This window comes from Callithrix jacchus, chromosome 14 (genome assembly GCF_049354715.1).
Source record: "Callithrix jacchus isolate 240 chromosome 14, calJac240_pri, whole genome shotgun sequence".
Taxonomy (NCBI): Eukaryota; Metazoa; Chordata; class Mammalia; order Primates; family Cebidae; genus Callithrix; species Callithrix jacchus.
The window spans coordinates 9,917,248-9,931,818 of NC_133515.1; the positions used below are offsets into that span (position 1 = coordinate 9,917,248).

The 14,571-nt window shown below is 43.1% G+C and overlaps 1 protein-coding gene across 1 annotated transcript in view; it reads right to left on the minus strand.

The window, feature by feature from the left end:
• Positions 1-3,026: 3,026 nt before the first annotated feature.
• The window catches only part of LONRF2 (LON peptidase N-terminal domain and ring finger 2), a 48,596-nt gene continuing 37,051 nt past the window's right edge, over positions 3,027-14,571 (minus strand). The window contains exon 12 of the mRNA XM_017964097.4: positions 3,027-13,772. Within this exon, the coding sequence (XP_017819586.4) occupies positions 13,578-13,772 (195 nt within the window). The 3' untranslated portion in view covers positions 3,027-13,577. The remainder of the gene's footprint in view (positions 13,773-14,571) is intronic.

Consider the following 14,571-nt stretch of genomic DNA (forward strand, 5'->3'; position numbering starts at 1 on the left):
CGCAAATTGACCAGCTCTCTTTTATTCAACACTGCGTATCAGTCCCCTGGATAAAACACCCTCAGATTCCCACCCAGCGCAGTTTCCTGGCTTCTGCTGGTCCATGCTGGCTGGGACTTAACAGCTCCTGGGGGATACAGTGTTTCCCTCCCCCGATATCGGGCTCAGAACATCCCAATGGGTTTCACTGATATTTCAGCCTAGCTATAGGCTAAGTGACTAGGAGGGAAGCTGAGGTAAATTCAGCGGGGCATGTGGCATCAGCCCCTGCAGGAAGCCTTTGTACCATCATCTCCAAGCTACTTCTGCACATTCAGGGGAATCTCGATATTCAAATTCTTCCCCTGGTTTCAGCTGGTGATTAACTATTCATATATTTAAACTTTTTTCCGGAGCATTGACCAATTTTAGCGATGGCTACCCAATTCCATTGTCCTTATAGTTATGATTTACTGCATATTTCTTAAAGGGCTGATATGCTGCAGGGGCTAGTATGCCATCCCAGTTCATGACCAGTGCATGTTTTAAAAATTGGACTGTCACTTCATGATGGGGCCGTGTTCCACCTACCACCAGTGATGGGGGAAAGTGATGAGTGATTCAGCTGTAATCCCCATTCCTGGTACTAACTAACCATTGCAGGCTGACTCTACAGAAGCAGATCTGAGATAAGGACTTAGCAGGCAGGATGCTTATTAAGGAACGTTCTTGGGATTAATACTGGTGGGACTCATGCCTGAGGAAGGAAGTGTCTGTGGGCAAAGGGAGAAGTCCAGCTGTCCCAAAGGCATAGTGACAGCATCAGCTAGGCTCAGAGCTCAGATCAACCTGGCCCTTCAGAGTTGTCGCATGTTTAGCTGAGACCGCCAGGCCTTTATGTGATGACTCTGATCAGTCACAGAATGTAAACTTTCCCAAAAAGGAAGACTTTGGGTGAGGTGGCCCTGTGAAGGGGCAGACAGCTGAAAGCCACTATTGCAGAGATCCCAGCAGCTGCAGCAACCAGTCTCTCACTGAAGGGAAGGTGGGCCGTGGACCACACTCTGTGGTCCACCACAAAGAAATATGTTTTAACAGTAAAAAATAAACCTTTGCCACCGAGAACACTGAGATTTGGGGGATGCTTGTTACCACCATATCATGTAGCCCATCCTGAGTGAAACACCTGACTTCATGTGAAACGAGGGGAAGAAAATAAAGAGGAACCCGTCCAGAAGCACACGCATGTTCATTTTCAAACACGTTGATTCAACAGTCATTCCGAGCATACTCAGGTGGGTGAGTGAGGTGGATAATTTTGTTTATAAGAAACTTTGGTTAGCTTTCACCAAATCCACTGGCTCAGGCCTGAGTCTGCGGACAGTCACTGGGCCTGGAGGGAGGCCCAAATGAGGACAGCAAGGTGGGCCACAGGGCCGGGAGGGGACAGCTTTCTGGGGGAAAAGCCAAGTGTTAAAATCAAATTAAATAAAAACTCAGTTTCTCAGCCACACTAACCACATCATCAGCGCTCAATAGTGACACGTGGTTGGTGGCTACCATACAGCACAAATCCAGAGCATGTCCCTTGTCATGGAAAGTTGCATCTAACAGTGCTAAAGGATTTAAGGTTAGTCACTGCATGAGGAAGTGGGAAAATGCCTGACCCTTACTGCCCAAGACTTCATCAGAGGTTTTCCCAAATTTGACAACAATCCTATTTAAATGACATTACCAATAATGACTTGTGAAAACGGAAACGTCTAGTCTATGATTTTTGCCCCATATACACGTTAGAGGAGGAACTTGAATATCACTCTCTTTAGCAACCAACACAAAATTGTCTTAAGAAGGAAGAGATGATTAAAGAGTATGCAGGGTTGGGTGTGGTGGCTCACCCCTGTAATCTCAACATTTTGGGAGGCCAAGGTGGGAGAATTGCTTGAACCCAGGAATTTGAGACCAGCCTGGGCAAGAGAGCAAGACCTCATCTCCAAAGAAAGTAAAAAAAATTAGCTGAGTGAGTGGCATGACCTGTGGTCCCAGCTGCTAAGAAGGTTGAGGCAGGAGAATCCTCTGAGTACAAGAGGTTGAGGCTGCCGTGAGCTATGTTTGCACCACTGCACTCCAGCCTGGATGACAGAGCAAGACCCTGTCTCCAAAAAAGAAAAAAAAAGTATGTAGGTTAAGAAAAAAAAGAGGAGGATGGAAAAGGTGTCACAAAGGTGCCAGGAAGTTAATAAAAATACTTATCGGTATTTTGTAGAGTGTGTTATGCCAAGTTTTAAATATTTTAATTTCTGCCTTTAAAAATTGTAAATAAATATGTGCTTTCATAGTTAACTCAGCATTTGCAATTTGTATTCCTTAAGAAAACTACCCCCTTTCTCCCCAATAAACAACTAGACATGTTTCAGTTCCCGTTAAATCTTATCTGCCTTGGATAGAAATGATTTTAAAAAGTAATTATGGTTTTAAGGCAAAGCCATTGGCAGTACTCTTTCCTTTTTTTCCTACTTAAATTGGAATCATTCCACATCTGCACTGGGTTGAATAGTGTTCCTCTAAAATTCATGTCCACCGCGACTGGCTGTAACCTTATTTGGGAATAGGGTCTTTACAGATGTAATCAAATTAAGATGAGGTCATCCTGCATTAGAGTGGGTGTTAAATCCAGTAACTGGTGTCCTTATATAAGGAAAGGGACATCTGGACACAGACACACAGAGGGAATAAGGCTACTGACAGACACAAAACCTGGGGTGATGCAGCCACATGCTGAGGAAGGCTGAGGGTGGCTGGCAGCCACACCAGCTGGAGCAGGCAGATGAGTCTTCCTAGGGCCTTCAGAGAAAGCCCGGCCTTACTAGCACACTGGCTTTGGATGTCTCATGTCCAGAAATGTGAGTGAAGAAAACTGTTTGATTTATTGTGAAAAGCTGCCAGTGACATCCCTATGACACTAACACCACAGCCTAGGCACTGATTTGACCTAATTTCTCATTAGTCTAGCCTATTACTTAGGTGTGATTATTTATTAAAGAACATTTACAACACTGTACGTTTTATTGAGTTCAAATATCACATATTAGATATACAATACCAATTAATTGAAATAAACAGTACAAGAATACATGAAGTAAATATCGTAACATTTAAGTTTGGTCTCATTTAAGCAACAAGAAATGCTGAGTATTACTATTACGTCTTCAAACCAGACTTAAACTTAGGAATCATGAGGCCAGATGAGTGACCCCTATCACAGGATATGACAACACACTGCCTATCTCCAAACGGGAAAAAGCATGGTTATTACGTTTATGTATACCAGCCTATTTATTCAAATTTGCTCTAATTAAATAGAATAAAAAGTACACATTCAATTCTTAATTGGTATAACCATTTCACAACGCTAAAATTAAGATGCTAATGACACCACTCTCCACTAGCATGAAAGAACAATATATGAATAGAGTACACAGCTTTCCAACCTATCTACTAACAGGTGCTTTTTTTTTTTTCAGAATTGCGTGGAAAATTGTGTGTGGGGTAAATAGCATGAGAGAGAAGTTGATCACTGGTTGAACTGTTTGTAGTACAAAAGGTGACAAAACTATTAATGTATGGTAAATAATGAAGGTCCCAATGGAATTTTTTAAGAAAAATGATCTCTGAAAAGCAAAAGGTTAGAGATATTCATGTTGGAAACTCCATTCCTTTAAAGGTCACATGTGCCAACCAATTCAGACCCATGACAGCAAAATTCTCAGGGTTCTCTATTATGGTCAGGGCCAATCCTCCGCCTTGGGGGCTGTCATAGTACCCAGGGAGCGTCAGGTGCCTCTCCCAGCCCTTCCCTGCTCTGAGTGACTGAGAGAGGCTTCCTTTGCCGCAGGGCTGTAGGCAGGTGCTTATGCTCCTGAGTGCTTGAAGGTCCAGGCCCGCCCCTCTCTAGAGAAAAAACCTACTCATTTGGAGACTACAAACCTCTTCTAGCAGCTATAACCTGAAATGCTAGAATGAGCTTATATTAATCATGCTTTTTTTTTTTTTTTTTTTTTTTTACAATGTATAATGTTTTTACATCTTGGGAACCTCGCTGACTGGGGAGAGACTGCCCTTCCCAGGTAAGCCAATTCTTAGAGCAAAGGGCTCCCTTGGGAGCGCACCTTTGCACACTAACCAATTCAAAGCCTGTCCTCTGAGCCAACTCCTCGATCTGACTCTTCTACCCAAAAGGCAGCATCCCCTTGTCCTCATCATCCAGGGCCAGGCACCAGACAGCTGGAGGTCACATCTATAGCTACAGCCCAAGACATTCAAACCTTCCAATCCTAAACTCTGCCCCTGCCCAGCTGCGCCTTTGCCATGGAGACACAATGGAAAGATGCCTGCCTGTGCTTGTCCCTAGTTCTGCCTCCTGACCACTCCTGTGGCTCCTCCTCCTGCGGCCCTGCATGGCATGGCGCACTTTTCCTCCAGAAACGCAAGTAACAAACTTTTCTTCCAGTGCATCAGCCTCTCCTTTATGAATTAAACATGTGGGTGCCAGGAAGCGGAGGTTGCGGTGAGCCGAGATCGCGTCCTGGGTAACAAGAGCAAAACTCCGTCTCAAAAAAAAAAAATGTGGGTGCATTTTGATACCACTGGCACAGTGAGCAGGTGAGTCCGTGTGTGGCAGAGGGCATGCCTCGCCTCTTGGCCACGTGTGGCTTACTAGCTGGATCCACCCTGGGGAGCATGGCCACTGCTGGCATGTTTGCACTTTGGCTGCAGCACGTGGGCTATGTCTGCCAGAGTGTCTGTGACAGTCCAGCCTAAATTATAAGAGGACTGAGCTCATTTAGTCCTTGGTGCTGCAGATTAGGGTGATGTCAATCATAGTCCCCGATGCAGAACCTTCTGGGACGTATAATTGGATGCACTGGGTCCCTCTGAATTCCCTACCTGGACATACCTACTTGCTTGGCTGGTAGTCACAGGGCAGTGAGGCTAACTCCCTCCAAAAGGAGCAAGGAACTGCTTTCCCTGTGAGCTTGTGTTGGATGAGCGTCTGATAACCGAGCCAGCAATGCTAAAGTCGGTAGTGGGCTGCTCACCTGCAGGGCCCTCCTCTGGCATCCAGTGAGGAATTAATTGCACTACTGGGAAAAGGATCTGGCTATTGGTCTCCAAGTGCTTCAGGGATCCTCCAGCCATGCGGCTGGTGAGAGACGCCCTCCCCACAGAATGACGGCAGCCAAAAGGTTTAAATGTTGCTTTAAGAGCCCTGCAGCTATCGTGACCTGTTTCTCCATCCAGTGGGACACAAAGGATCTATCCACAGAGACCAGTGGCTCAAGGTTTAAAGAAAGGGGAAGGGGTGGGGCGCTTTGTCCCCACTCCCCTGAGACCTGCAGCAGCCCCTGAGCTATGTGAGCCTGTAACCCCGCCGAGGCCAGTGTGTTTTCGCACTCCTGAACTCCCTGCCTCTCAACTAAATAGCCACAAAATCAGAAAAAAAAAAAGAAAAGCAAGAAAAACCCTAGGTACAAGGGGAGAAAAGGAAAGGTAACTAAATAGACTGTGTGTGTATGAGTGTGTGCGCATCTATATAGACACACACATATAGATAGAATATTTTAATGCAAATATAGAATAAATTATACATGTATTGTACATACACAACTAAACTAAAATGGAGATCCTTTATCTGATCCAGTTAGATATCCAACACTTAGGCACTCAAAATTTATGCAACAAATTATATATTAATATTACATATAAATAAGATTTATATACTAAAAAATTGACATGACCAAAAGCTAAAAGGGTGCCTATTGGCTTTTGAGTCTCCATAACTTAGGTTCTAAATTAACTGTAACATTTGCTAAAATGCACCCATTAAAGCTTCATAGTCTTAATACTGGGGCTCAAATTATAGTTATACCTGGAGATCCCACTAAATCTAAACACTGTACCCCTATAAGCTTTTAAAGAAGGCAATCAAACATAAAATAGGGGAAAAGAAGGTATGCTTCACTTTAACTGTAGCCTGTCTAAATTTCCCGTGGTCATAGTACCCGGTGCCCTAATAACCAATATTGGACACAGATACTCTAATATAACAAATATAAATTAAAATTAAAATCAGTCTTTGGCACTTACAAACTAGCTTGATAAACGATGTCCCTGAACCTCCAGTTAAAACAGTTAATATGAGGCCTTCAAGGATTAAAACGTACTAACTAATAAAGGAGTAATTATACCCATTGCCTCTCCATTGAATTTTTTCTATCCTTAAACCTGGAAAAAAAAAAAGGGGTGCCTCATGGTGGACTACTACAACCTTATTGCTGTGGTCCCATCTATTACCCAATTTCCAGTATTATTAAAATTAAGAATTCTATGCTATAAATAACTGGCCAACATCTTGCTCTTCCAGACTTGGCTAACATGTCCCATCAAGTGTCTGCCTGCACAGCTTCTCGGCTGCAGTTTGCCTCCTGCTCTGAAGTGACACATAGACCTTTGCAGGCCACCCACAAGGAGCTCCACAGCTTTGCCATGGCACACAATCTCTGCAGACAAGGTCTATACCACATTCACCTTCTCCAGTAGCACGAATGAGGAGATTCATCATCACGCTCATTAGGGACATGCAAGACCAATATCTTTAAATACTTTTGAGGTTCTGATGGCAATGTAGTCCTCATTTACACAGTCTACTTAATTTTCTTGTTGCTGCTTACAAATCAGCTTGCTTTAAATGGTGCTCCCTGTGAAAACAACCTCTAAAATCAAACAAAATTCAAATCCATGGGCACTCCTGTTGGTACCCTCAGAGGCCCCTTCATTATGGAAACACTGGCAAGCTCTACACAGGCCTGGAGTTCTGGCCCACTTAGGATGGACATAGGTGCCCAAGGGCTTCAGATGCAAGAAACTGCCCCTCTCAGACTCATGCTATACCCCATTAAAACAGTAAATGGCTGGGTGCCTGCTGGGCTCTCCTGAACACAGAGGCTCATAGAGACCTGAGCCTAGGACCCCAATCTCTAGTTGCCCATCATAAGCACCCGACAAGCTCAGCAAAACTCCTGATGCCTCCTTAACACAGGACGGATCCAAGTCTGGGCCCTCTGATACATTCTATCCTCAAGAGGGTGGTCTCCCATGTCCTCAGTCCCTTGTGAGGTCATCCTCCCCCAGATCCCTTGGAGTCCCTTAGATTAACTGAGTGAACAGCACTGGGAGTTCACAGACAGTACAGATGGCATTGCCAACCCTCATATAAATGATGGAGCCCAATAGAATGTTGCTGCTTTCCATCCTTTAGCCAGGATTCCCTGATACAAAATGGAACCCAAAAAGCAACGCATATGGCCAATGTCAGGCAGTGGTCTTAACGCTGGATGCCCTGGTCAGCACAGGGCCCCAACTTCACATTTATGGCTGACTGTTGGACCACTGCTCAAGAGTTGCCCCCTTCAGGGTTAAAAACTCTGGGACTCTTCCTCACAGATACCAAAACCTAAATCTAAATCACACCTGTTCCCATGTGCTACAGCTGGGATACAAGGTCTTGCCGTGGCACTCCTTGCCTCTTCAGGGTGGCTGGCATCACTGAAAGTAACTGAGACACACATGCCATGTCTCAGAATCCACCATACTGGGCTCTGGGAAAAGGCATTCGTCACAACTTCCACAGCCCTGACAGGTTCCACACAACCGGTTTAACTAAGAGATATAATGTCTCCTCAAACAGCTCCATTTCAAACTCTGGTCTGCAAAGAGACCCTGAAATGGGCCTCTATCTTGCACCACAAACCTTAATCTCTCTTAATTTATGGCCTCTTGGCTGACTCACACCTCACACAAACTTTAAAAAACATTACTATAGTCCCCTTTAAACAAAAAGAGGACTATGTCTTACTTTCTTGTATACAAAAGCTCATCACATATTAGGGCCTTTCATAATGTTTCTCCTTATTCCTATAAATTTTGGATCTTGTCCCCACCTGATAAGTGCTAGAGACCAGAGAGAGAATATGTTCTCTCCTGAATCCATTAACCGCCAGGGATCCCACAGGCCAGGCAGCTGCTCATCTGATACGGAGCCCACTTGAACCTAAACTTCCACCAAAAAGGAAGAATCAAAGCCCTGTCAGGTGCAGCTGTACACATTCTGGTGTCTATTGATCCTGTCACCACTGATCTGGGGGCTTTCACTGGTTTATGATCCAGAGGCCCAGACCCTCCAGGTAAGCCACCGTTTCAACCAAGTGCTGGGAACCACATTAGCACGAGTAGGGATCCGCTTAACAGGAGACCTCATGTCTCACATCCCGGAAGACATTGCCCAGCCCAGCAGCTCATGGCTGAAGATGACATGACCCCAGCCGTGGCCTCACCATGGGAGATGACTTAGTCCCAGATATTCAAACCTCTGCCCTAGTGATGCCCATAGGCTGCCTCTCCTGAGGCACCAAGTGGGCATATGACATTTTTGTTGTTCTTCCTTTTAATATTGAAGAGTCCAGCTGGCCTCCCATCTGCTTAGCCCATGATCCTGATACATACCCTGCTTTATGCCAAAACATGGCTCCCTAAACTCCCATGTCTAAATGAAAACTCTGGAAGAAGTGACTACTATCTGTGCCATTGTAAAACTTAAGGGAGTGTCTTGATTTCCCAGGAGGTAACTGCCTCCTATCAGTCAACTCCTCAACCCCTAGGGGAGGAGCACCCACTCCCAGGGCCTTCTCCTACCACCCCAGCTGGCTTTCCACATGACCTCCTGCCCTGTGCCTCCATAGCCACTCCCTCCCTGTGGTGATACATGAACACCACGAGTCTCTGCATATCCTTTACTGAACTATCGCTGTGCACCCCCAACCACACAACTGCCAGACCTGCCACCCCAAGCCAAGAAACACCGTAATATCATCACCAGACTCGTATGTTTAACACGTTAACAAGTGCACCAGGAAATTGTTAGAGGCCCCCCCCCCAAATTGCAGAACTATGTTCTTGACTAATGCCATATACATGAGAGCCTTAGCTATGGGCCAGCCTAAGGGACTCCTGTATTTCCATGTGTGTTCCTCCTTCCTACTCTCAGAATAAAACGTTTTCTATGCTTTTTAAGGCAATGCCCTACTCTTTAAAAGCTTTTGCTTCCAAAAGTGACCTCAGTATCTCAAAACAGCAGAGGACCAATTGTATTAGTCGTGATTTCTATATTTTTTGATATTTTGACATCTCAGGGGCCTCGCTGACCCAGGAGAAACTGCCTGTCCCAGGGTGAGTCAATTCTTAGACATAGCAAAGTGCTATCCTGGGAGCAAAGTAACCAATCCAGAGCCCATCCTCCAAACTGCCTTCTCTATCTGGCTCTTATAAACTAGGAGGCAATATCCCCAACCCTGATCACCCAGGGCCAGATGCCAGATGGCTACAGACCACCCATATAGCCTAGAGTCTGAGCTGTTACTTAAATCAGACAGTCTAAGCTGTTTGCCTGCCCTGCCTGTCCTGCAGAACAACACAGTAGAGGGTCTGAGCCACACTCGCCCTCATCCCTGCTTCTGCCTGTCTCCCGTGCTTCCCTGCATGCCCTGGTGTGGTCTGCTGCCTCTCATTCTCTCGTGTCTACAGGAATTGTGAGAAACAGTAAACACTATCCATGGCATCCACCTCTCTGTGTCCTCATCCAGTCACCTTTATCAGACCTGGGTTCAAATTAGAGCTAACGTCCCCAACTTGGGGAAGTGCAATGGGGGCACTTCAATTTCTTCATTATTTGTGCTCTCCTAAAAGCTGAGCTACTGCTAAAAGACTATTTTATAAAATTCAGCAGTTGAGAAGTGAAAGTCAAGGTGAGGCTGAGGTGAGGAGTTGTAAAGGGAAAAAGACTTTCCCCTGGGAGTCAGAGCTAGTGCACCGAATGAAGTGTCTCACCCTAGAAGAGAGGGGGTGATGCTGGCAAAGGGGTTCAGTTATCTCCCTGTGTGGGTGATGGCTCACACAGCTGATCTTTCCTATCCAGAGCCAGCTTCCCTGGGAATTAGGTTTTGGTGAACAACAGAATTAGAATGTGGCCTTCAGGAAGGTGTTGAAGGGGAAGAACTCCTTCCACTGGCTGCCACTGCTGTCTATGCTAAAAAGTGGGGAGATAGGGACCTCCCTACTCGACTTGATAGCGATACTGGGGAAAAATAAAACTTTGTGCTGTCAACTAAAAGAAATCACCCACATTTATTTTCTCCTAATTTGTTTCTAATTACCTTTCTTCTTCATATCTTTCACACGTCTTCTTATTTGATAGACAGTATTTAAATTTTGAAGAATAGCATTTACCCAAGTAATTTAAGCAGTGGGGCACAAAAGAAGACAAGGAGAGGAAACAGATGGGTATTTTTTTTAAAGCACTTAAAAATTATAACAAATTCTATGTAATATAGGCAATGGATTATTTTGATGGTAGCAACTGCCAATTTTCCAGAAAGTTTATAATGAAGTGATAATGCCAATAGTTCATTGTAATTCTACCATCCATAAACTGCAATTGTTCCTTATTATTCAGAAGTCCCATGGTAAGACTTGACATATGTTAGGAGTTGTATAATTTGTTAAACAGTCTTGGTGTTTTTTGTTTTTGAGGGGGAAGAGGTTTAAGTGCAAAAATGACACATTTGTGACCCTATAAATGAGATAATACTGTTGAATTTGGTATATGAATTGGTTAAGAATTATTGTGTTTCTATGGATAAACCTTAACATTTTAGGTAAACCTTAACATTTTGAATTCTTTTGAAAATTTAAAAAGTATCCTAACTTTCAATTCTGAAGATGAGGACACACATAGGAGATGGGATATGATAAAAAGGCCATGGGGCTTTTGGAAGGCTGCCTTTGGGAACTTACTTGAATTTCAAAGACACAGGCAGGTTTGGGCAATGAATGGAAAAATACTGAACAGCAGGTATTATTCCTCAAGAAGAAAAATGACTCCCCCACTCTGCTATTACTCTTTTTTGCTTTTATTCCAATGTAACTAGAGCATGACTGTTGGAGCACTTTCAATTCAATTAAGCTGGAATGTCCTGATTTTGAATGAGAAATTACATTATTTTCCGAGAAATGCTTAGAATTGGCATCTCCCTGACAGAAAAGGGGCAGAAGGGGGCAGGCAGAGGAGGAAGCAGACGTTCTGCTTTGGCTTGATTGGTAGCAAACTGAAGCTGGGGGTTGTTTTGCTTTTCGGTTTGTAAAAGGAGGCTTCCTTCACAACATGACCATAGGACGCAGTCACCCTGACTCTGTTCCTGATGCGTAATGTTTCTAAGTGCTCAGTAAGTACCAATCTACTCCCACGCTGCAGCATGTGGGGGTGGAATGCTGAACAGAGAGAGCATGATGTGATCATAGTTAATTCCCTCTGGTATCAAAAAATAAAAGCATGTGTTGCTCTCATCTGCGTCATCATTGTTGTTCAGGCTTTTACATAATGACACGCAGAATGAGAAGACCAGAAAGGCAGGCAGAATCATGAAGAAATAACTGAATAGTTCTGATTCCAAGAACTGTGTGACATGACATTTAAAGAGTAAGCAAGAGAAAGCAACAGGTTCCAAATGTTATAGCAAGTGTACCAAGTTAACTCTAGGAAGGCTTAAGAAGCTGTGATCACATTGTGGTTATTTAGACACTTCCAAATGGAAACAGCAATGATAACTATTCGGCTGTGATATGAAGGTACAAAAAGACTTTCCAAAAGAGGAAGGCAGAGAATGGTCAATGCAGATCAATTTTCATGAACCACTTCTGGTTAAGGTCTTCTGGCATGTGAGCTGCATTTTGTTTCCTTTTAAATGACAGGGTTAGGTTATGATGCCTAAGAAAGTTCAATACTATTGTTAATGCATAAATTAATAAAATCTCTTAGAAATCACTTGGCCAAACTGCCATTAAACCATCTCAAGATGATAGTTGAGATTCACAATAAGTGAGGCACTTGAAACACTGGATTGGAAAAGACTTTCACATTTTCTCTTTATAGTTAAGTGACGCTGTTATTTTCTAACTCTCACGACAAGACTAAGTTTTATCTACTGAAAACTACAAGAAAAATTAATAATATTATAAAGTCTTTTTAATAAAATGCTTGATGGACTGATAACCATCAACACTGTATATTATGAGATATATATTTAAAAACTGAAACATCACACACACCTTCAATGAACAAAGCAAAACTTGCAGCTGTGATATGCTCTTTAGCGGTTGTGACCCTCTGGTTAATAATGTCCACCTTGCAGATGAGGAAGCCAAGTCAATGCACCAGCTGGTTAGGCCAGAGAGAACATATGAGTATCTCAGATTCAGTTATTCCAATCAGTATCACCAATGTGCATTACAGGATGGAAGTTATACTACTGTCCTTTAACAGATAACACATGGTCTGATCGCTGTAAAACTTTCTTTCAAAAATATAATCTTAGGTTGGTGTTGGAGAAAAACTTGCTGAATATTTACATCTCATACCGTTCATCTCCCTTCATATATTCTGATCTATTTTCCTGAAATAGACGGATTATCATGGCATGACAGACTGTTAATGTTTTTGTGTATTAATAAATGGACAGTAAACTGAAATTTACTGATGAAGCTAATTGCTAATGCAAATCCCAGTAGAAAAGATGACTGTTTTCTAAATGCTTACTAACCATTGGTCAGAGAGACAAGGTTCTACTTTCAAGGCATTCTTTGCACTTGGTGGTTTTATGTTTGACACCCCAATGTATATACAATTTTAACTCACTTTTGCTCACTTTACTCTGTGTGTGTGTGTGTGTGTATATATATATACACGTGTATAAGTATATATATATATATATATATCTCCTCAAGTAAACTATACTGTTCTTAGGTTTTCCTATATCCAAGGTACACTTTCTTATATTTTGACATTCATTTGATTACAACATGCAATTTACAACACCTGGGACTACAACAGGACATTAAACACAGTTCTACCCGGTGGCTACTACTTCTTGGGTAAGGACTAGTTTGGGCTCCCACACTGAACAATGGTGTGATGATTCAATTTCACATCACAGATAACTTCACAGCAACACACAAAGCCTAAGCGTCGTTTTAGTTAGCCTGTGCTCTAAGAAATCCACTTCCAGATAAAAACGTACTTCCCCCTATTGTCTAGACACATAAGCATGCCTTTTCCATCTGGCAGAGCAAGATACTGACTTGGAAGGGAATCCTTCTTTCTCGTGAAACCTAAACCACATGTAAACCATCTGCAGGGTCCTGTGCTGTCAATGAATTGCATTCCCCAAGCATCTGCCTCCAAGAGATTTTCTTAGGTTGTTTTCCAACTATGGGCTCCTTTCAGACTTCAGGCTAACCTTGTACAAGGTCAGATCCCACCAGACACAGAATTGTCATTTTTGAGGAGGACTCAATATTTGGCAAATGTTCCATTTTGGAACCTTATCCACAAGCACTTGACAAAGCACAATGAATGGACAGCTATTCGTCCATGCCTGACATTTATAAAAGTACAAGGGCTTCCAGAAACCTTAACACAGAGAAAAAAATCAATTATTTCTCTGCCTGGCATTTGCCAGCTCCTGCCGACTATTCATCTTACGCGTGATGATGACTAATATCCGTCGGATGGCAAGGAGCCGCTCTTTGAGCGAGGTCATGCCGAGGATGGCCAGCTGAGCCTTGCGCTCCAGGGGCAGCACGGCCAGGATCCACCAGGACCAGGCAGGGCCACTGGGATTACTCTGTAGAAGAGATGAGAAGAAAGCAAGATTAACACTGATAATAAAAGCCTGTTCCCCACACAGTCTTGTGCTCCACCAACAGACACCTGAGCAAGAATTAAATGCCACCTTGTATTTTAGGGCTATTTCACAATTCATTCAGCTCTCAAAATACATAGTTTACTTTTATGGTACACATTGCATTCCCCGCATCTGCCTCCAAGAAATTTTCTTAGGTTGTTTTCCAACTATGGGCTCCATTCAGACTTCAGGCTAACCTTGTACAAGGTCAGATCCCACCAGACACAGAGTTGTCATTTTTGAGGACTCAATATTTGGCAAGTGTGGGAAATTTAAAGGTGGGAAACTCACAAAAGGAAGAGCCTGCAAAGAGAAGCATCTTCCACAGGGAATTTCTATGAATTAGTTACTTCTTGTTTCTCAAGCCTTCAGTTAAGAATACATTCTGGTCAGAAGAGAAGACCATCACGTTTACCTTCACTTTGCAGTGTTCTGTGGAACACTTAAGCATGCCATATAAAGCATAATATTATAAAGGCTAAAAGTATGTGTACACATTTGAGTGACATACTTGATGTGGCAAATGAGTGTATGCATGAAACATGTATTATGTATGCATGCTATATGTAAGAGTTATCATAAATTAGGTATGTAAGAATTATTATGCTACCAAATAACCTTTATTTTACATAATCAAACAAGCACTTCTAGACTGAGTACTAGGCAAAAGCTGATCATAAATTGTTCTCAATATTCCTGGTATTAGAACCAAGATATCCAGGTCTTTTTGTTTCCAGGG